Source organism: Mercurialis annua, linkage group LG3, assembly GCF_937616625.2.
Source record: "Mercurialis annua linkage group LG3, ddMerAnnu1.2, whole genome shotgun sequence".
NCBI classification, from domain to species: domain Eukaryota; kingdom Viridiplantae; phylum Streptophyta; class Magnoliopsida; order Malpighiales; family Euphorbiaceae; genus Mercurialis; species Mercurialis annua.
Window position 1 is genome coordinate 6071230 of NC_065572.1, and position 22484 is coordinate 6093713.

Consider the following 22484-nt stretch of genomic DNA (forward strand, 5'->3'; position numbering starts at 1 on the left):
TAAAATCAACGATATGATTCTTCATTTTTATGTTCGTCAATGATTTAGTTCTTCCATCTATTTTTGATGTTAGTTAACCGAGTCAAATAATTAAACTAAAAAAAATTAAAAAACGATGTGGTCCTCCATTTTTATTTCTGTCAATTATCCCTAAGTCCTTTAACCCAATTTATTGAAACCAAAAAAACAAACAAATGGACTAAAATGTTAACAGAAATTAAAATAAGAACCATATCATTTGATTTGCAAATAGAAGGGGCTAAAATATAAATTTACGACACGTGTGGTGAGTTTCAAAATAATTTGCTTTAGATGCTGATACTTGTGTTTCAGGTCATAATAAATAACTTTTAACTTTTTTAAGTTGATTAGATTCCAAAACTTATGTCGGGATCAAATAAATTACACATTTGAAGCATAGAGATTAAATGTTATTTGATTTTAAAGATGATTTATTTCACTCGGACATACAAATTCGAAATCCGGATTGACCGTGTAATCAATATTTGTGGGCATAAAATAAAATTGGCCAAAAAGGTGGGGATAGTGTGTAAGGAAGAGGGCTAGAGAATTACTGGTTGAGAGAAGGTGCACATCATACAAAACTAGTGAAGTTTCATTATGGTTCATAAATTTATATTTTTAAAATATAATTGCAAACTTTTGAATCTATTTGACATATGAAATTGCATGTTGTTGCAAAACTGAAATTACCCCATATTAGAAGAAGCTAGCTATATGGGTGTGGTGTCTCTTGCTGCCTTATCACCACTCAATTTCAGAACTCATTGCTCCTCTAATACCAACAATTCCATTTCCACCACAATCCGGCCGGCCGTCATTCTTCCTGTGACTACTACTTAGCTTTCTTTTTTGATGAATTTGTATGCCAATGATAAGATAAAAGAGTCTAAGACAGCATTTTGGTTTGTTAATTACAGGGTTTAGGCAACAACACAGCAGATTATCAGAAACTGGAGGCAACTTTGAATGGATTTGGAGTTCAAACAGTTGTTGCTAAGGTTTCAAGATTCGACTGGTTTAGAAATGCAGCTGGTTTGCTGGACTCTAACTACTGGCGTGGCACTCTCCAGCCTAGGCCTGTTCTTGATTGGTAAATGGATTACTGTAACTTATTTAATTTCGTTTTATATTTGGACGTGCCATGCAAATTGTGTGAATTTGATGATTTTGTAGGTATTTGAAGAGGGTTGATGAGGCAGTTCTCGAAGCGAAGGAGCTTGCTCAAGGTTAGACATCTTTGCTTGTTTTTTCTGAATTCTTTCTTTTAAGAATGTACGAGAAACTATAGATTTCGCCGAAACTTATTGAATCCTGAAACAATTTCATTTCATTTCCAGAAATATTTCTGAAATTCCGCAACTCTATTGACGTTTTCATGTCTCTGCATTTATAGTTTTGATATTTTATTCGTTTCGCTATTTCAGTTTCCATCTGCTTAATTAAATTCCGAGAATTTCTTGCATATACTAGGTATTTCATGAAATCCTCTCACAAAAACTCAAACTGTTATGGAATTATGATATATGAGAGTGATCGTTCATAATTCCGGTGGCTTTTTATTACAGGTGGGACTTTATCTTTGATCGGTCACTCGGCAGGAGGATGGCTTGCTCGTGTCTACATGCAAGAATTCGGTCTTTCTGATATTTCATTGCTACTCACACTTGGTACTCCTCATTTGTATGTCATCCATCAATTCCATGATTCAGAGTCTTCCTAATGATTATTGAATCCTTTCTCTTCTGTTTCTGGATAACTTTTTGAGTAATTTATTATCGACCGACAGAGCTAACTTAAAATCTTCCGAATTGTATGCATTTTCAGGCCACCTCCAAAGGGTGTGTCGGGTGTTATCGATCAAACAAGAGGTCTCCTTTACTATGTCGATGAACATTGCGCTAAAGCTGTTTACACTCCTCACTTGAAATATGTATGTATTGCTGGGAGGTAATACCCTATTTATGATGAAAGCGTAATATGTATTTGTTTGCAACTCTTCTTTCAAAATTTAAACGCTTAATAGTTAGTTAATTTAACTGCCATCACGAATTGCAGGTATATAGAAGGGGCTCGTATTGTTGATAGCGCAAAGACAGAAGTTAGTTCCGTAGTCCCCATAGGCAATGCCCAACCAGCTGTGAAGACTCTTCTTGTGAATGACACAGGCAATGGAACAACTACAGGGACAAACTTCCGTGCTCGCTTTATCGGGCAAGGGTATAAGCAGGTAAAACTCACTTATGTATTCCATAATCTGCTAATCCTTGATTGCCTTTGGGAAAATATATCAAAATGTTAAAACCTGAGTATAAAATTACGTTGGCGCCAAGAGGTGTATTTGAGTCGAGCAAACTCGCGAGCTACTCGGAATTGATTTGTAATAATCAAGCTAGAATTCGGAATACATCTTTTTATTGCTAAGTTAAGTTTGAGCAGTCAACTTGACAAACTCGTGAGCCTAATCAAATTTTAACATATGTAATTATACATTTTAAAATTATACTCTTATTTTTACACTAATTTTTTTATTTTTTTAATATTTGTACATATAATCAAGTTAAGCTCAATTTTAATTATTCTATTGAGCTCGAACTCCTAAATAAAACTCGATTTTGAGTTTCAAATATAAAATTTTAGAGTCCAATCGAGCTCAAGTTTAATAACATTTCGACCCGATTCAATTACACTCTCAGTCACCCTTATTCTTATTTCATGCAAACCGGGACTGGTCTTTGTGACTTAACTATGCTGATAATAAGATGAGATATTTGCATTATATAGGTATGCGGACAGGCAGATGTATGGGGCGATGGTGTTGTTCCAGAGGTATCAGCCCATCTTGACGGTGCACTTAATATTAGCTTTGAGGGAGTATACCACTCACCGGTTGGTTCAGACGATGAGCTGAGACCATGGTATGGTTCTCCTGCTGTTGTAGAGCAATGGATAGAACATCTCCTGAATTAGCATTGTTAATCAAAGTTTAAAAAATGGGGATAATAGCAAATATGTTTGTAAATTTCTTTTGGCATTTATTTTTATAATTATGAACTAAGAAATGGATTTATCTTCACTTCAAAACTAGTTAAGAGTATATACATCCGGCTCTTATTTTGGAGCACATGCTCGCTTTTGACGACTCCAACCTTTAGAATATAGATCGCTCCAAGTTATCATACACACATACTAAGAGATTGCTCCACCCATAGAGCTCTCATCAGATTCTTATGAACTGCATATGCATTATCTGGTAGAGATGCATTATGCAAGACCAGAAGTTGGATCACAGTCCATACCTAAAAGCAAACTAATTCTACACGCCCCAGAGCTCTTTAGTCAAGGGCTAGATACAAGTTAGTGTAAGTTTTCATGGTTTGAGAGCCAAAACTCTATATTCAAGCCTGGTCGCTGCAAGGGCTGCAGACAAAGCGAACACCATCTTACATGAACCTGATTAACTCAATGCTGTGACTTTCTAAGGTTGACTTCATTCACGAGAATTAGGGGTGTAAACGAGTTGGGCTACTCGTGAGTTACTCGAGATCGACTCGAAAAAAGCTCGAGATCGGCTCGAAAAATTCGAGTCGAGCTCGAGCTCGAGCTCGAGTAGCTCCATCTCGAGCCGAGCTCGAGTACCATTTACTAAGGCTCATGAGGCTCGCGAGCCTAAACGGGCCTAAACGAGCTTGTTATAAATTAACAATAATAATTTTATTATCATTATATTAAATTTTTACACCTCTAAATTTAGATATGCATCATAAAAATTGTATAATATATAGTGAAAAATAATTAAAATACATCAAATCTGATTTTTTTAATTATTGTTTTTATTTTTATTAAATTCAACTCGAGCTCGAGCTCGAGTAGCTCGAATGTTGTTCGAGCTCGAGCTCGAGCTTCAAAATTAAAGCCCAGTCGAGCTCGAGCTCGAGCCTGTAAAACAGGCTCGAGCTCGAGCTCGAGCTTGGCCTAACTCGGGCTCGGCTCGGCCCGTTTACACCCCTAACGAGAATGGAGATATGTATTATCAAATAATAGTGGAATATGCAAGAACGTATTGCCCTAGAAGTATTACATGGGGGAAGGGTTCAACAAGTTGGGACCATGATTTAGGTTCATCTATCAGATGATATTAGAATGTTGAGCAAGCCATAAATACATGGCTCATCAAATGGAGGGATCACGGAAAATAAGAACTTGATATCATAAAACACATTAGAATGCAAATCCTTTTTCCCTAGCTAATTTTCACAAGATTTCCTCGTTAAGTTGTAAGATAATCCCACAAGATTTTCTCTCTCAAACAAAAGCAAAATATCAACATAAGCAAAGATTGAGAGGCCGATCAACAAAAATCCAGTGTCTTACAATGCAAGTCAAGTAGCTTTCACAAAATGTTGAGTAAGCAATTTCCCTATCTCCAGGAACCCAACTTTCTCCTTCCCATCAAATATGGACTTCAGCTTCTCATCACAAAATATCTCCTTCTTGTTTGTGGGGTTCTGCAAGATTCAACTCATGGCATTTCGATTAAAACAGCATTTCTAAATCGAAAAAGACCAGACTCAAACACATGTGATAATTAAAGCTTATGTTTATCGATAAGAGCATCACAAACTAATATGTTCATCATGCTAGCATATAAGATAAGCAATGAAATTGGAAGTCATTAATTTGAACATAATAGCTATTGCAGAACACAAGAAAACAATCTACAACTACGAAACATCAGAAATAATATTCCAACATGCCAAATCGACAAGAAAAACAAACCCACTAACAAATCATCAATCCTCCATCATAGAGCATAATAATGAACATTTAACTATATGATACATTAAATACTAAACCCTAAATCTCAAACTAACTAGAGTTTTCAACACAATAACACATAACTAAAATAAAACAAAATAGGGTTTAAAATCCATACCTGAAGATTGTGAAGTTTGATATGAGCCCAGATTTTCTTAACAGCATCAGTACGAGAAGCTTCGGGAACTCCACCAAGAAACTCACGCAGCACAGGTGAAACCGGCATGGGCTTTAATATCCCCGACAATCTCACCGGTTTTTCCCGCTTAACCTTCGGTTTCGCCGCTGCTGCAGCAGTAGTTTTCTTAGTAGCCGTCGTTTTAGGCGCCGCTGGCGTTGGCGTTGCCGCTGCAGCAGCGGACTTAGCCGGGGCTAAGAGAGCTCTGCAGCCCTTGAAAACCCTAGAGGCTGTGAAAGACATTTTGGTTTTGAGCTTAAACAGAGAGTAATTGAAAATGCAGAGAAGAAATGAAATTGAAAATGGAAGGGTAGTAGAGAGCGGGTCCTGCCTGCCTGGGGTTTTGTGTTTTACTCTTACGCATGGGTACACGGGATTTCTGTGCTACTCTTCCATTCCATTTTAAGACTCTTCAGCTACTACATACATATAGGACCCAAGCCCAACTAATAGGCCAATTCGGCCTGCTCAATTTAATTTCCAAATTTCATATATGTAAAATAACTCCTAATTTTTAAAAATACATTACAAAAACCAAAAAAATGTGTCAGTGATGTAACTCGAATACATCTATTATACGGATCGCACAAAGCGATATTTTTTAAATTTAAATGAAAAACAAAGTAAAAACATAAACTTTATAAAAATTATTTTAAAAATGTAGTTTAAATTTTTGATCGATATTAGGTTTTTTTTATTAAATTAATTTTTTAAAATTTTAATTCAAGTACTTTATCAACCCTTCCTTTGTGTGCTAAAAAAATGTAACCATCAATCACATCCATCATGCATTCAATTTTGATGTAAACATAAGTTTAAACTCTTATACAGAAAAATATTAGTTATGATAGAGGTTTTTCTTTTATAAAATAATATAAGATTTTTAAAATATTTAATGTACAAAAAATTTAAATATTTAATTTTGGTGGTTTTTCTTTTATTGAATAATATAAGATTTTAATATTTCATGTACAACAAATTTAAATATTTAATTTTTGGTATTGCAACACTTTTTTTTAAGAAATTAGATAATTCCTTTAAAAAATAGTTTTAATTTTTTTTTATAGATAATCAACTAGAATTATTTTTAAGACCAAATTCAATAAACATAAACAAACTTATAATTAAAGAATTAACTCAAAAAAATCACAACAAATATTTTTATTAGTTAATATCTATTAATTAATTTTTATAATAATAAAAAAGATTAGTCAAACCTCAAATCAATTCTTTTAATAATTACTTACAAACAATCACAATAATCTCCAAACACTAAACATAAACTGCACTAATGGAAACCATAAAAAAGTAATGAATAATTTTATTTTTTGGCACTATTCTCGAATTTTGACATATGAGTTAGTGTTTTATTTTAAAAATACATTATTATGTAGTAACTAAATAAGAAATGAAATTTATTGCATCTTTTTTTTTTTTTTTTGATTAAATTGCATCGTTTAACATAGCAAAAATATTTATTTTTTGTCCAAAAAAAAAAGACTGGTTGCTCTCCTCTTAGACAGGGCAGACCCCTTATCCATTTATATTATCTCAAGACCCAGCAATTCCCACCTCTTTCTCTTCACAAACTCTCCAAATTTTTCTCTCATCAACTTCAAAATTACATGGTTTGAGTTTCAAAAATTAATTGAATGAAAAGGAAAAGAAACAGTTTGTTTTAGTTTTAGTTGCAGACCAACAAGAAGAGGAAAAACCAGTGGATGATGTCTTGTTTACTGCCACAGTTTAAGTGCCAACCTGACTCTTTCTCTATCCATTTCAAAACTCACTTCAATCTTACTCAACCCAGTAAGTTCTCATCTTTCTTTCACAATTGTGTTTGTTTCAATCAGAATTTAAGTGGGTGTTGTTTTGTTTATGTGTTTGTGTTTTCATTTTTTGTTTTTTTTTTAATGTGTTGGTTGAATTTAATGAGAAAGTAGCTTCCTTTTGACCTCCATTGAACTGGGTAAGTTACTTGCAATCCAATCTTAAATACCTTAGTTTCAACATGTAGTGAATTGGGTTTTCTTGGCCTTGTATGTATGAATCTTCAAGCCATTATTAGCTCATAAAGTTTTTAAAGCTCTCATATTTTGTTACTATTCTGAACTGCATAATGAGGTAATGCAGCTTATAGATAGTGAAAATAGTGGTATTTACCTTCTCAGAATTTATAGTTAGTGGCTGCACTTTTGTAGTAAGAGAGTTTAAGCTATATTGAGTTTACTTTAGTAGCAGCCTGAAATTTTATTTATCTTAAATTAGATTGGGTGGTGTTTCGGATTATTTAAGAAAATAGCTTATTGTTGGGAGCTTGAGCTAGTTTCACTATTCTTCATTTGGATTTCGCGCTAGCTCTTAAATCTACTACGGGCACAAAGAAAATAACCTTATTGACTATTGTCCTCACTGAAGCTGCAGCTCTTGCCTCTGGTACCAGTAGCACAAACAAATTTCAGAAGCCATTGTTATCTTGTATAATGGAACCTTTTTTGCCTGTCCAGTGTCTTCCCTTCTTTCGGCAATATGTTCTTCATTTCAGTGTTCCTTCTTTTTCCTATAGAAATATCCTTGCTTTGGGCTGAATCCAACTGATTTGGAGAACTGACTTTTTTATACGAAGGTTAACCAAATTTTCTCATGTACGAAGAATGGTATCAAATCTGAACTTGAAATAATTCTCATTTCTTTGGTGATATGTTGGCTGCTTCACCTATGTAGGGAGAGATATTCTGCATAATGGTTGATATCAACTCAAAAAAAAATTAATTCTTGTTAGAAGTCAGTTGTAATCACTGCTTGTTTTTGTGGGTTTCGAACCTAGGAGCTTTGTTGCATCTATAACCCTTTGAATAGTTTAATTGACATTGCAATATGTGTAACATTGATATCTATAGCTGCTTTTAATGTGTAAAACTGATATTCGGAGCTGCTTCAAGTCTGTTGAATGACATAAAATTTTCAATTTTAATGTGGCGACAAACTTAGGGTAATCAGCTGCTAACGTGTTTGTATGGTTTTATATGCCTAGTTATTAGGATATATAGTCATAAATGTTATGAGCATTATTTTTACTGTTATTGCTTTGTTGAAATCAGCAGCAAAGAGTAGAGAGCCTGTTTGTTACCGGACACAATGCATTTTATCCACCTCATCACCATCAACATCAACTGCAGTGCTTGATCTGCAACAGCTGAGATTACCTTCTTTTGAAGCTCATCCAGACTCAGGTGGTTCAAAAATCCCATGGACATACATAGGGGCAGTTGGTCCACCTAAAGAGGTGAGACTCTTTTCTGGACAGCTATATCAACAAAAATCTTAGTGTTCATGAGAAATGAAGATCATTTATTGCTGATTATACTCTTGCATGACTATAAGCCAACATGAGTCATCTGTTGTACATGGTGATAATGATGGATGATCGTCTTCTAAACAATAGTTATACAATTTTTGGGTCTGCCATTGCACAATTTCATTCTGATCAAGTAAAGGGATCTTCAGTAATCTTCCCTTAATATATTTTATGCAAAAATAAGCCTGTAATCATCTCAGTAATAGTGAGTTTCTTTTATCTTTCTTTTGATGCTTAAGGAATTGCTCTTTTTTTTAATAAATGCATGTTGTCATTGTTAAATTCTCAAGCTGTCTTTACTTTGGTAATGTATGTTTTAAAGCTGTGGACAATCTCCTGATTTGGTTTATTTTACACTAAATCTTCCGTGCTAAATTTGAATAGATATATAAGTATGTGTGTGTGTATGTGTTCTTTGTTAAGTTCCTTAATGATTCATTTTATATGGGTGTTTTAATTTATTGTTTATGGGCATATCTGCAGACAACCTTTGGGCAGACTTTAGGTACAGAAACACTTATTACAAGTGATGAGGCTATAATTGCGGCAGCTGCTGCTGAAGCAGTTGCTCTTGCAAGATCTGCTGCCAAGGTTGCAAAAGATGCAGCCCTTCTGGCTAAATTTAATCCTTCTACAGATACAGAAAGTAGACTTACAAGTCCATCCACAGCTGATGCACCTAGAACACCGCAATTTACAGAAACAGAACGTGCCTGTATAATGGGAGACTCTGTAACAGCTCAAACTAGAGTGAAAGAAGATTTGTCTATGCAACATTCCATCAATGAGTCTGACGATTTGGAGCCAATCCCGGAGGAGCTTGAACTCCTGGAGGAGCAACTTTCAGAGGGTATAGTTGTGAGATCAAGACGCCAAACAGAAAGAAAAGCCAGACGAGCATGTGCCGCAGAAAAGGCTTCTACAAGTGTCTTGTCTATGAAGTCTGGTTTTACCGCCAAGAAAAAGCGTGCTTCTACACAGGAAGTGGACCATTCTGATCCATTACGTTATTTGAGAGCAACTACAGCCTCTTCCAAACTTCTTACTGGTACTGAAGAATTGGAATTGTCTGCTGGAATACAGGTGAGATTACAAGTTGCTAACGTGAAGTTAAACATGTTATTTTTTCAGTTTTATTGTCTTAGTAGAGGGGAAAGTTAATGTACATTTAGGTTTTATGTTAGACGCAGATGGCAGCCACCAAGTGTTCGTTTTACAAATAAAATCCGTCCTAAGGATTCTGAACTTAGTAATGCTGTCTTTGAGCTTGTGATCCTAGGTTTACTTCCAACAGGAATTATTGTCATTTGCATTACATGGAGTAATAAACATCAGATGCACACAACAAGAATTGTACAAATTTTGGTGCTTCTTGAGACAGTCATTTCATGAAAATAAATGATATCGAACACCTAACGACACATAAATAGAACTATTCTATGCCAACTTCCGGTGTGTAGGGTTAAATAGAAAACTTACATCTTTCTTTCTCTCTTTTCACAGGAACCCTTTTACTTGAGAATTTTATAAAAGTTGTAGTTAAAACAATTTTACATCAGTGACCAGAACTTATAAGTCTATAAGCTGTGGCAAGGATCTTAACTTAACCATTGGCAAATTGTATAATCAGTGATAAACTATAGCTGTATTAGAAGAGCTTTCCCTCTGCTAGATAGCACAGAAGGAGAAGTAAGCAAAAGATTATTCAATTTTCTGAGATTTCTAATATTTCTACTTGTATAATGTATTTCAGGACCTACTGAAACTTGAAAGGCTCCAGGAGGAGCTTAAGGAGCGATATGGAGGTCAGCCCACCTTTGCTCAGTGGGCAGCTGCTGCAGATGTGGATCAGAGAATTTTAAGGAAGCGCTTAAATCATGGTAGATTGTGTAAAGACAAAATGATAAAATCTAACATACGGCTTGTTATTTCAATTGCTAAAACTTATCAAGGCGCCGGGATGACTCTCCAAGATCTAGTCCAGGTATTTACTGTTAATTCGGCAACCAAACAAGTTGAAGTTTTAAGAAAAAGAAATATATTGATTAGAAAAGGCGGGGAAAATGTTAGACTCTTATTGAATTCCGTGGGTTTGTTTTAGGCTTGTGGCATCTGAAATTCAATATTGACCTGCAGGAAGGATGTCGAGGACTTGTAAGAGGATCAGAGAAGTTTGATGCTACTAAAGGTTTCAAATTCTCTACCTATGCTCATTGGTGGATTAAACAGGCAGTTCGCAAGTCTCTTTCCGATCAGTCCAGGACAATACGTTTACCAGTAAGTTTTTCTCGGATGTTATGTTGTTTCATCTCTGACTAAAGAGAAAATGTCTTCTGCTGCTGTCACTTTCTTAACATTCTTGTTTGTACAAATCTGGATTTACAGTTTCACATGGTGGAGGCAACTTACAGAGTGAAGGAGGCACGAAAGCAATTGTATAGCGAAAATGGAAGACAGCCTGATAACGAAGAAATTGCAGAGGCAACCGGGCTTTCAATGAAGAGGCTTAGCGCGGTGCTACTAACCCCCAAAGCTCCACGATCTCTCGACCAGAAGATCGGATTTAACATGGACCTTAAACCTTCGGTCTGTTAGTTTTTCGCGTAGAATCAATACTTTTATCTTTGAAATGATCTTTGTTTTGCTTAACAGTGTGTTGCGTTTTATTTGCCAGGAAGTAACGGCAGACCCTGATGCAGAATCAGCAGAAGATCTGCTAATGAAACAATTTATGAAGCAGGACTTGGATAAGGTTCTGAACACTCTGAATCCAAGGGAGGGTCAAGTGGTCAGATGGCGATTCGGATTGGAGGATGGCAGGATGAAAACGTTGCAAGAGATTGGAGAGATTATGGGCGTGAGTCGGGAGAGAGTTCGACAAATTGAATCGAGTGCATTCCGTAAACTAAAGAATAAGAAAAGAACCAAACAATTGAAGCAATATTTACTGGCATGAAGCTACATTATCATCATCTAGAATTTAGCATTGTACAACATCCAGCTAGATTTGCATGAGGCTATTGTATTTTCATCTGTATTCATTCCTTCAATTTTTCTTTTTCTTTTTCCAATTCCAAATGCCTACTTATGTAATCTCAGTCTGCTCTGGAATATTAGAGGCTAGTTCTTCATAGGAACACAATTTTTGAATTAAGCATTTCCCCCTTTTTTACAAGTTTTATATAATAGTAATTCCTTCTTTTACCCTTCATATTTAAGTAGTTCTAAAATATTTGTATTTTTTATAAATTGAAAGAGTATTTACAAGGCACTTTTAACTATAATGCTCTTGATATCTAATGACATGACATGATTGAGTCGCACAGCTATGAATAATCATGCAGAAGCTATCAAAGGTCATAAGGAGCAGTGCATAATTACTTGTCATTTCCAAGTTAAAAGAATCAAATGTTTAGTTAAAAACTAAACAGATCATGGTTATTTAAGATACAAGTTCTTGAAGATTCAAGGATTTTTATATTGTCGCGGAGATTATGGGCGTGTGTCGGGAGAGAGTTCGACAAATTGAATCGAGTGCGTTCCGTAAACTAAGGAATAAGAAAAGAACCAAACAATTGAAGCAATATTCACTGGCATGAAGCTATATTATCATCATCTAGCAACATCCAGCTAGATTTCTTGAGGTTCTTGTATTTTCATCTGTATTTCTACTTCCTTCAATGTTTTTTTTTGCTTTTACCAATTGCAATGCCTGCTTCTGTAATCTCAGTCTGCTCTGAAATATTAGAGGCAAAATGTTAATAGGAACACATTTTTTAAATTAAGCATTTTCCCCCTTTTCACAAGTTCTATATAATGGTAATTCCTTCTTTAATGCTTCATATTCAAGTAGTTTTAAAATATTTGTATTTTCAGTCAACACCAAAGATAATATAAATTGAAAGAGTATAATTTACAAGGGCACTTCTTCTAACTATAATCCTCTTGATATCTAATGACATGACATGAATTGATTTGCACAGCTACGAATAATCATGCAGAAGCTATAAATATTCATGCAGAAGATCAAACAGAGGAAAAAAATATCGAGACTTGAGAACATCACACAGTTACTATTCAGAGCGGTGCATAATTACTTGTCATTTCCAAGATAAAAGAATCAAATCTTAGGGACGAACAAAACAGATCATGGTTACTTAAGATACAAGTAATTAAAATGACTGTCAGTATTCATTAAGCCAGTCTATAAATCTTCCCCTCTTTTCATTATCTAAAACTTCATAATTCCTTTCATTCAAACAAAGAAAAAACCTATCAAAACCTTTTTATTCCGTTTCTTTGAAAAAATGAGTAGAGAAAAGACCTCAAAAAACCAGGGAAAAACAAAAACTGGTAAATCTTCAAGCAATGAGCAGCTTATCAATGAAGTAAGATCACTTGCATTGGTTACTAGTACAGAAGCAGCAGCAAAAATGGTGATGCATGTGCCTATTGTTTCCTCATATAATGATCGTATACGTCCTCTTCTTGATGCTGTTGACAAGCTTCGTCGTCTGATGGTGATGAAAGAAGGCATACAACTACCTACCATTGTTGTCGTGGGCGATCAATCTTCTGGCAAGTCAAGTGTTCTTGAATCTCTGGCCGGAATTAGTCTTCCCCGTGGTCAGGGAATTTGTACTCGAGTCCCTCTTGTAATGAGGCTGCAGCATCATCCGGCGCCTGAACCGGATCTTTCTTTGGAGTTCAATGGGAAAATAGTGTCCACGGATGAAGCTAATGTAGCTGATGCTATAAATCTTGCTACCGATGAGATTGCCGGCTGTGGAAAAGGTATTTCTAACACTCCATTGACTTTGGTGGTGAAAAAACTTGGTGTTCCTGACCTGACAATGGTGGATCTGCCTGGAATTACAAGGGTTCCGGTTCACGGCCAGCCGGAGAATATATACGAGCAGATTGCTGATATTATCATGGAGTACATTAAACCTGAAGAGAGTATTATTCTTAATGTTCTATCTGCTACTGTCGATTTCACAACCTGTGAGTCCATCCGAATGTCTCAGAAAGTGGACAAGACCGGAGAGAGGACGCTGGCGGTGGTGACTAAAGCTGATAAGGCACCGGAAGGGCTGCTGGAGAAGGTTACAGCCGACGATGTCAACATAGGTTTGGGTTATGTCTGTGTCCGGAATCGCATTGGTGATGAAACTTATGAGGAAGCAAGACTTGAAGAAGCTGCTTTGTTTGGGAATCATCTTCTTCTCTCCAAGATTGACAAATCCATGGTGGGTATTCCAGTTTTGGCTCAAAAGCTGACACAGATTCAAGCGATTATCATCTCAAGATGCTTGCCAGAAATTGTCAGAAAGATTAATGAGAAACTGAATGCAAATGTCTCAGAACTGAACAAATTGCCAAAGGCAATTTCCTCACCAGCTGAGGCTATGACAGCTCTGATGGGAATTATGGGAGCTGCTAAAGAATCTTCAAGGAAAATCCTGATAAGGGGAGAATTTGATGAATACCCGGATGATCGAAACATGCATTGTACTGCAAGATTGGTGGAAATGCTTGACTGTTTTTGTATTGATCTTCATACTTGCTCTGCAAGTGATCCTGGAAAGAATTTTCTGATTGAAGAGATTCAGAGTTTGGAGGAATCTTTAGGAATTGAGCTGCCAAATTTCCTCCCTCGGTCCACCTTTATAACAATCCTGAGGAAAAAAGTTGCAGTAGTATCAAACATTCCTGTTGAGTTCGTTGAGAAAGTCTGGCAGTACATTGAAGGCGTACTCATTTCGATTCTGATGCATCATTCTGAGAATTTTCATCATCTCTGTTCGGCTACTAGACGAGCAGGTCATAACATGGTTTCAAAAATGAAAGAGCGATCCATCAATTGGGTTATGGAGATTATCCAAATGGAGAAGCTGACAGACTACACTTGCAACCCTGAGTATTCCAAGCTCCATAACACCCTTATGGCACAACAGCAGAAGTTCATCGAAGATATGAATAACACTGGAGCTGCGCAAGTTGTTATTGAAGGCTATGGTGAGGTTTCTGTCGGTGATTTAAGAAAGCATCAGAGATTTCTGAATCAAGCTTTTGATTTGAAGATGAGAATGGTGGCTTACTGGAAAGTTGTGCTATGGAGAATGGTGGATTCAATGGCATTGCATTTGCAGACAAGTATTCAGAATCTTGTTAACAAGGAAATGGAAACTGAAATTTTCAATGAAATGATGAGTGCTAATGGTGGAGCTATTGAGAGAATGCTCGAAGAATCGCCTTCGGTTGCGGGTAAGATTCAGAGGCTTAAGGATAGCATTAAGGTGCTGAAGGAGTCCAAGGAGGTGTTATCAGAAATTATGGATAAGAGTTTCTATGTTGATTAGGGTTTGGTCTTGCTGTGGAGATTATTTTGTTGCTGGTTATTTTTTTGCTTATGTTTTTGATGCAAGTATGAAGATGATGATAGTCTTTCATGCCTATGTTTAAGTATGAAAATTATTTTTTTGCTTATATTTTTTTGCTTATGTTTTTGATACTCTTTCAATTTATATTATCTATGTAACTTGAAAACCTTGTTGGTTAATCTGGATGCTAAGTTATTTATGGCTTTTGCTTTACAATATTAATATTGGTAGTTTTGGACTTGTTCTTAAATGTATTGGTTTTGTTAGATCATTTACAGATTAATTGATTTCCTAAATAGATTTACACCAAAATTTATCCATTATAATCTTTAAAACTATGTTTCCGAATGGACACCCTTTTGAGGCTCTTGTATTTTCATGAGCATCCATTCCTTCAATTCTTTTGCAACAAAAGGTTTATTTTTGCCCTTTAAATTTGTGGGGAGAAAATCTAATAAAATTAAATTTGTGATTTTGAAATAAACACTTTTAAATTTAATATTCTAATTTGTTTTATCCCTTTAAACAAAGTGATAGAAAATAGAGTATTATATAATTAGAGCTGATGTGGCAGTAAATTATTAAATTTGAATTTAAAAGAGTAAAACTGGCTAAACTTTTAATTTTGTGGGCGCTAACAAACCAATATATAAAAATTAAAAACGTTTTTTTAAAGCACAAATGTAACTTTGTTTGATCTTTTTGCTAACCTCAAAGAGTAAAACATACCTTTATTCATTTTTCTAGCTTTACCAATTCCAATGTCCAATACAACCCCATTCATAAGGCTCGAATCCGAAATCTTACTTAAGCGATACCAAACCGCTTATCAGTTGTGTCATACGTTTTTATTTTAAAAGTTTTCATATTTTATAATGTAAAAAACAATAAATAAAAAATAAACAAAACATAAATACTTGGTTTCATAATTTGTTTTAAATTTATGTTTATAATATAAAAAAAATAAACATAAAATAAACTGAAGATAAATAATATAATAATATATAATAGTTTTGTCTTGTCATAAAATAATTTTATTTTTTATATTTTATAATGTAAATTAGTAGAAAATTAACAAAATAAAAAAATAAAAAACAAACTAAAATAAGTGTTAAATCTAATATACCTAATTATTAAATAAAGTAGAATTAATTGACATATAATTATTGAGATATAAAAATAATTTCAAAACCAATTATTAATAAAGTATAAGATAAACAACTATTTTAAATAGATCATGAGGTTATTTGCATATGAGTTCATTGTTTGTTATTAAAAAAATCAGGATTCGTAATATACATAAAATCATTATAAAAATAAATATACTATAGATTTTATAATATTTTTAACTGAAATAAATATTAAATTAAGTAAAAATAAATGAAATTATTTAAACAAGTCATCAAGTTAGTTTATATAAAGTATAATTGATTAACTTTAACTTTTATTGGTTGTAAAATAAATGAAAAATAAAAATTATTTAAACAAAAATTTAACAAAAAATAAATATTAAAGAGAATATGAGAATTGCAGCTGTATCTTTTTTTTTTATCTAAAAAGAATGGCCAAAGCCAGAAAAACTAAACACGCCTACACATACGGGAAAAAGAAACTCCCAAAAGATCTTCGAAGATGAGATTCCGGACTCCATTCGGAGGTTGGACGTGCACAACAGTGCCGATGTCGTGAGTGAACCCGTAACTAGCCATCCAATCAGCACACCTATTACCTTCTCTATAAGTGTGTTTAACGATAACTTGCCAATCTCTGTCGAGTAAGTCCCCAATGGCAGCTAGGATGCTAAGGTTAGCAGTAGCTCTTAAGTCTTTGCACAAAATGGCTTCAACACCTGTCTTACTATCCATTTCTAAAATAATCTTCTTGTAGCCTTTATTCCAAGCTATCTCAAGACCAACCAACGCACCCCAGAGCTCCGCTTGAAGAACCGAGCAACGACCGACATTCCTGCTGTAACCGAAGACCCAGTCACCATTACTGTTGCGCGCGACTCCTCCAGAACTTGCACTGTCCAAAGGAGGTCGGACAGCGCCGTCACTGTTGATCTTGATCCAAGAAGATGGAGGAAGAGACCAACAAATGAGGCATTCAGTTTTAAGGCCCAAGCCTGGCTTCTCAAGCTGCAGGAACTTATGCGCTTGAATGGTGTGATTCACCATGGAATGGATACTGAAAACAATTTCAGTAGGGCTCTTCCTTTCATTATTAAAAACGAAATTATTGCGTTGATTCCAAAGATACCAGCACGTAATGCCAAAGGTGATACTCCTATTTTCCATATCTGGATGATTATTGGCCTGCAAATTTTCAAACACCCAAGCATCAAAAGGCAAAACAAAAAAATTAGGAGGGATTTTAAAGTTAAATAATTTACGCCACACTTCCCTTGCAAAAACACAATGTCGTAGGACATGGTCACAATCTTCGCTGGAGTCACCGCAGGTTTGGCAAGAAGCATCCTCTGTCATGTGCCTCCGCTTCCTCTCAAAATTGGTCATTAGCTTTTCTTTGGCAGCGAGCCAGAGAAATGTGCGAACACGTTGAGTGCCTTGCCAATTCCAAATCCTATTCCAATCTTTAAAACCTTCATGATGGTCTTCTTCCTGCATTTGGTAAGCTGTTTTAACGCTAAAATTCCCTGAGCTAGTAAGACTCCAAAACAGCATATCGTTATTATCATTCCCTCTTGGAGGCTTGACAGCAGCAAGTTGTAAGAGCACTGTGTAAGGTAAAAGGTTTGAGAGGTAGTTCCAGTCCCAAGAGTTGTTTAAAACAACATCAGAGACTTTCTTGGCTAGGTCATGATCCGGGAGCGGAGAAAAAGCAAGTAGCTGAAGAGGACCGAGATTAGCCAGCCAATTATCTTTCCAAAACATAATGTTTGTTCCGTTGCTTAAGGCCCAACTCATACCCAACATAGTATCATTCTAGAGATGAGACATACTTCTCCAAAGGTGAGAACAAGAACCAGAGATTTTCCGATTCGCATCATTCATACTCCAGTTATATTTGCTTTTGAGCACCTGAACCCACAACGTGTCAGGCTTAGTAATAATTGTATAACACAACTTCATAAGAAAGGCGTTATTGTGCTTTCTCATGTCCCGAATACCTCCCCCACCTGTAGAACAAGGGCTACATAAATCATTCCAGTTGGTTACGCTCGGCTTATGGACCCCACCCTTACGTCCCCAAATGAAATCACGGATCAAACGATTAATGTGATCACAGAGGCCTTTAGGAAGAGAAACAGTTTGCATCGTGTATCCTGGCACCGCCATAAGCACTGATTTAGCCAAAGTCAAGCGACCAGCCAAGGAGAGCATACTACCATTCCATTCGGAAAGTTTCTTCTTAATATTCTCTGGAATGTACGAGTAAGTGTCTTTCGTAGCACAGTGGTGGAGAAGAGGGACACCCAAATACTTTCCCAGATTATTGGATCTCTGAAAACCCAAGAAATTACTAATATTTCCAGCCGTTTGGTTATCGACGTTCTCAGAGAAGAAAATCTGCGTTTTATTTAAGTTGACTCGCAACCCAGAACAATCACAGAAATCGTCAAGAATGGATTTAATGACTTGGGCTTGGTTCACTGTAGTCTTGCCGAAAAGCACCAAATCATTTGCAAAAAAAAGATGAGACAGATTAGGGCCATTCCGCTTAAGCTTAATAGGAAGCCAATCACCATCACGAATAGAAACATTAATTCTTTGGGAAAGGCGTTCCATACATAAAATAAATAAAAAAGGAGAAAGAGGGTCTCCCTGGCGGATGCCTCTGGTGGGTTTGAATTCTTCCGAAGTGGAGCCATTCCAGAGAATATTCATATGAGATGAGGATATGCAGAGCATAATGACTCTGATCAGGTAAGAGGGAATGCCAACATCAACGAGAGTATCTTCGATGAAACTCCAACTTAAGCGGTCGTACGCCTTTTCAAGGTCCACTTTGATGGAAAGCCACCCCTCCTTACCTTTTTTAATTCTCATGGAGTGAAGCACTTCTTGCACAATAATAATATTATCGGTAATGTTGCGGCCGGCAATGAAGCTCACTTGAGTAGGACTGATTATAAGAGGCATAACAGCTTTGAGTCTGTTCGTGATAACTTTAGTGATCAACTTGTATGACACCGTGCAGAGACTGATTGGTCTGAAATCTCTAATGGTGACAGGCTTAGAAATTTTCGGAATGAGGGAGATTAAGGTCTTGTTCATCTCCAAATCCATCTCACCGTTACGAAAGACCCGACGAATCATGAGACACACAGAATCCTTAATGGTAGGCCATTGGTCTTGATAAAAACCGGCTGGAATTCCATCGATGCCCGACGCCTTCCAAGGCTGCATTTGCGAGAGCGCAGTGTGGATCTCCAATGACGTGACATCAGCTCCAAGATTAGCAAACATATCAACATCAATGGCAGGGAAAAGGCCACGAAAAGGATAACAAGGTCTGCTAGAAGTATCCTCAGTATACAAATCTTTGAAAAAAGAAACTGCAATATTGCGAAGTTGGCTCTCATCATCGCACCAATCACCTTCGCTATTCTTTAATAAACAAATGCGATTTTTCTTCCTTCTAATAATGGTTTTAGTGTGGAAATAGGAAGTGTTGCGGTCTCCGAGCATAATCCAGTTGCTTCTCGATTTCTGCAGCCAAAGGGACTCTTCCCTTAAAAGAATCTCATCAAGATCATTTTTCAACTTAATTTCAAGGTCTGTGAGAAAATTGGATGGGCGGTTTTCCAGAAATTTCTGAATACCGGAGAGCCTGGCCAAAAGATGTTTCTTTTTCCAAAAAATATTACCAAAGGTCGAGACATTCCAATCGCGAATTTTGTTGCTAAAATCCTGAATATTATCCTTGAAAGAGCTACTGTTTTTCCAATTTTCTTTAACCACCCGCTGAAAATCTTGATGGGTAAGCCAAGAAGCCAAGAAACGGAAAGGTTTACAATTACCGTTGTTTGACACCCAAGGGTTGATCTTGATCAAGAGAGGTCTGTGGTCGGACTGAATCCTGGCTAGGTGATGAACAATAGCCTCCGGGAATTGTCTCAACCACTCCACATTACATAAAACTCTGTCAAGCCGTTGGAACAAAGATCCTCTCCTCCAGGTGAAGGAAGGACCCACGAAATCAAGATGATTCAGATTGTTGTTGTTGAGAAAATGGTTAAAGAGAGTGCAACCAAATTTCCTGTAGCTAGAACCTCCTTTCATATCAGAGCTGTCAAGGATTACGTTAAAATCACCTGCAAGAAGCCAAGGAGAAGTAGTAGAATTGCCAATTATAGATAAATCATTCCACAAATTATGACGAACATAAGGGTTAGGGCTGCCATAAACAGCAGTAAACAAAAAGGGAATACTGTTATTATTGAAGTTTAAAGAAGTGTGAATGAACTGCCTGTGATTTTGCAGAATCGAGACTTGGATATTAGCATTCCAAAGAAGCCAAATGCCACCTGAAAAGCCTTGAGCTTCCACGCGGTGGGAGAACTCAAAACCTGTCAGTTTAATAACTTTGTCTGCTTTAGAACCTGAAATTCTTGGCTCAAGGATAACCATAAGCGAGGGATTATAACACTCACGAAAAGAAATCAAGGTACGAATAAAACCGGATTTAGCTGCCCCTTGGCAGTTCCAAGTAAAAATGTTAAAAATCATAAAAAATTAGAGGAGGAGAAAAACGCAAACCGAGATTAGGTTGTCACATTCAGGTTATCCGGTCCTGTACTACCTAGGAGCTGTTCTGCCATAGTAGCATTTTGGCTAAGCTCATTGATATTGTGAGCTTGAGATGGCTCATTGTTCATTTCCAGAATTAAGTCCCTGATAGTAGCATTTTGAAGGGGGCCAGATTCTTTTTTCTTTCAAAATTTGATGCTTCCTTTAGAGTTTTTGTTAATTTTAACACTCCAATTATTTTGAATTTTTTCAGGGCCTTTTTGAATAAGTTTATCTCTTAAGGATAAGTTCTTTAGCTGAGAGAGATGATCAGAGGTATGAGGCGTGTCAGAAACACAAACTGCGGTGTGCTTCTCCTTATCCAGGGATGAGACAGTTTGAGCAATGAAGACTGTGGAGGGCTTTATGCTGCAGTTAGCTTGCTGATTAGAGGCAGGGAGAGAGACTTGGGGCGTAACCTGCATGGTAGTCACTTCCTTAGCATGGGACTGCATGGAGTTATTACTTTGAGTATTTTTCTGGTTGGGGACCATTTTCTTTCCTTGATAATCGTTCAACTGCATTAGGTTGTCCTTCTTTTTCCAAACAATATTCCTTACTTGGCCCTCAAGCTGAGTAGTATGATTTTGGTCATAGGTGATATTCTTGTTACCAAAAGAGTTGGATTGTTGCTGATTGGTCTCCTCTAATTCAGCAAGAGAATCAAATCTTGACCCAGAAGGTAAATTACCGTTGGCCATATTGTTTCCTTTGCTCGTATTTTTATTACCAAATTGGTCATCTTTCCTTCTCCGGTGAGTAACCTGCATCCAAGGGCCAAATCTAGCTTCCTCCGCTGTCTCCGATTGAGCTTGCTCATTCTTTTCCGGCCCGGAGATCCTGCCATCGGTGTTGATCACGTTGTTGTTTTTAAGTTGACAATGGCTTTCACGATGACCGTATCGACCGCACTCGAAACAGATAATAGGGAGACCTTCATATTCAATACGTTGAATTTTTCCATCAATCATGATATGAGAAACAAAAGGCTTGGTTAGATCAAGAGAAATAGCTAGCCGGGCGAATTTACCCCGTTCCATTTCTTCCGTATTAAAATCAATCCGAATAACAGTGCCAACAACTTTAGCAATGGCCCTGAGAACATGGGTATGGTAATAGTGGATAGGTAAGCCTGGAAAACGAACCCACGCCGTGACCGAAGTGGCTGTAATGTTATCCGAAGAGAAGGAGGGATTCCATGGTTGAACAGTTAAGTAGTGTCCAAATATAACCCAGGGGCCTCCGGATAGCGCAGTAACATAGTCTTCCTCCGAGTAAAATCTAACAAGGAAGAAGTTGTTGTCAAGATCAATGAGCCTGGGGTAACTCTTAGGTTTCCAAAGCTTAAGTAATCTGTTCAGAAGTGTTTGGTACCCGATAGTTTTTCCAAGAAGACGAACAATAACACAAGACTTCATGTTTTGTGCTATGTAGTTATGAACTCTGTCCGAAAAATTAACTTTATGAAGGCCTGTCGAGACATCTATATCAACATCAGCATCAGTGAGGATGAGACCACTCTCTTCCATATTAGAATCACTGGATTTTGAATTTTCACCATTCAAAAGTTTATCTTTGAAGGAGATTTTAGGGGTGGATTGAGAATCCACCGCAGCAGCCTCTTCCAATGATTCCAATTCCATGTCAGAGATAGCTTCAGAGAGACTACTGTCATTTGCCAGCCTTATCTTCACCTTCTTGGTGGCATCATCAGTCGGAAGAATGTTTATTTCTGGACAGAGAGAGTCCTGTTCACCCATCATTATTCAAACGTCTAGCTGTATCTTTATTATCTCATTATTTTAAACTACAAAAATAACAGATAAACTCCGCATTTTTTTTGGCTAAAATGCATGCACGTTTTCTGATAGTTTTGTAGTTATTTTTAACAAATTATGGTAGGTTTGTAATTGACTTTTTTGTATACGGTAAAAAAATAAATATTTTCATTTTTCTAATATTCTTATAAAAAT

The 22484-nt window shown here is 36.4% G+C and overlaps 4 protein-coding genes across 5 annotated transcripts; 3 read left to right on the forward strand and 1 right to left on the reverse strand.

Annotated features, from left to right (window-relative positions):
• The first annotated feature begins 665 nt into the window (after nt 1–665).
• LOC126674965 (uncharacterized) lies at nt 666–3145 on the forward strand. The gene is made up of 7 exons (XM_050369526.2): nt 666–849; nt 942–1114; nt 1198–1250; nt 1590–1704; nt 1849–1971; nt 2080–2251; nt 2806–3145. The coding sequence occupies exons 1-7, from the start codon at nt 739–741 to the stop codon at nt 2989–2991; spliced, it is 933 nt and encodes a 310-aa protein (XP_050225483.1). The 5' UTR covers nt 666–738; the 3' UTR covers nt 2992–3145.
• A 1060-nt stretch (nt 3146–4205) lies between these two features.
• LOC126674969 (upstream activation factor subunit spp27-like) lies at nt 4206–5348 on the reverse strand. Its single transcript, XM_050369531.2, has 2 exons — nt 4958–5348; nt 4206–4529 (listed from the first exon to the last, which is right to left on the reverse strand). The coding sequence occupies exons 1-2, from the start codon at nt 5258–5260 to the stop codon at nt 4404–4406; spliced, it is 429 nt and encodes a 142-aa protein (XP_050225488.1). The 5' UTR covers nt 5261–5348; the 3' UTR covers nt 4206–4403.
• A 1190-nt stretch (nt 5349–6538) lies between these two features.
• Nucleotides 6539–11550, forward strand: LOC126674962 (RNA polymerase sigma factor sigB). Of its 2 annotated transcripts, none has more exons than XM_050369520.2 (7): nt 6539–6826; nt 8119–8303; nt 8859–9458; nt 10129–10359; nt 10512–10652; nt 10761–10961; nt 11050–11550. In XM_050369520.2, exons 1-7 carry the CDS (start codon nt 6739–6741, stop codon nt 11329–11331), a joined length of 1728 nt encoding a protein of 575 aa, XP_050225477.1. In that variant the 5' UTR covers nt 6539–6738; the 3' UTR covers nt 11332–11550. The 2 variants fall into 2 exon arrangements, with proteins under 2 accessions (XP_050225477.1, XP_050225478.1); XM_050369521.2 differs by having other exon boundaries at nt 6541–6826; nt 8122–8303.
• Nucleotides 11551–12638: 1088 nt separating this feature from the next.
• LOC126674961 (dynamin-related protein 4C-like) lies at nt 12639–14937 on the forward strand. Its single transcript, XM_050369519.2, has one exon. The coding sequence runs from the start codon at nt 12683–12685 to the stop codon at nt 14735–14737; it is 2055 nt and encodes a 684-aa protein (XP_050225476.1). The 5' UTR covers nt 12639–12682; the 3' UTR covers nt 14738–14937.
• Nucleotides 14938–22484: the final 7547 nt, after the last annotated feature.

Excerpts from the sequence above, each read along its gene's own strand:
- LOC126674969 (XM_050369531.2), bottom strand. The coding sequence starts at position 5,260 with ATGTCTTTCACAGCCTCTAGGGTTTTCAAGGGCTGCAGAGCTCTCTTA. Across the intron at positions 4,530-4,957 it reads TCAAACTTCACAATCTTCAG|AACCCCACAAACAAGAAGGA; the intron begins GTATGGATTTTA and ends TGAATCTTGCAG.
- LOC126674961 (XM_050369519.2), top strand. The coding sequence starts at position 12,683 with ATGAGTAGAGAAAAGACCTCAAAAAACCAGGGAAAAACAAAAACTGGT.
- LOC126674965 (XM_050369526.2), top strand. The coding sequence starts at position 739 with ATGGGTGTGGTGTCTCTTGCTGCCTTATCACCACTCAATTTCAGAACT. Across the intron at positions 1,251-1,589 it reads AGCGAAGGAGCTTGCTCAAG|GTGGGACTTTATCTTTGATC; the intron begins GTTAGACATCTT and ends TTTTTATTACAG. Across the intron at positions 1,972-2,079 it reads TATGTATGTATTGCTGGGAG|GTATATAGAAGGGGCTCGTA; the intron begins GTAATACCCTAT and ends CACGAATTGCAG.
- LOC126674962 (XM_050369520.2), top strand. The coding sequence starts at position 6,739 with ATGATGTCTTGTTTACTGCCACAGTTTAAGTGCCAACCTGACTCTTTC. Across the intron at positions 6,827-8,118 it reads CTTCAATCTTACTCAACCCA|CAGCAAAGAGTAGAGAGCCT; the intron begins GTAAGTTCTCAT and ends TGTTGAAATCAG. Across the intron at positions 10,962-11,049 it reads ACATGGACCTTAAACCTTCG|GAAGTAACGGCAGACCCTGA; the intron begins GTCTGTTAGTTT and ends TTTATTTGCCAG.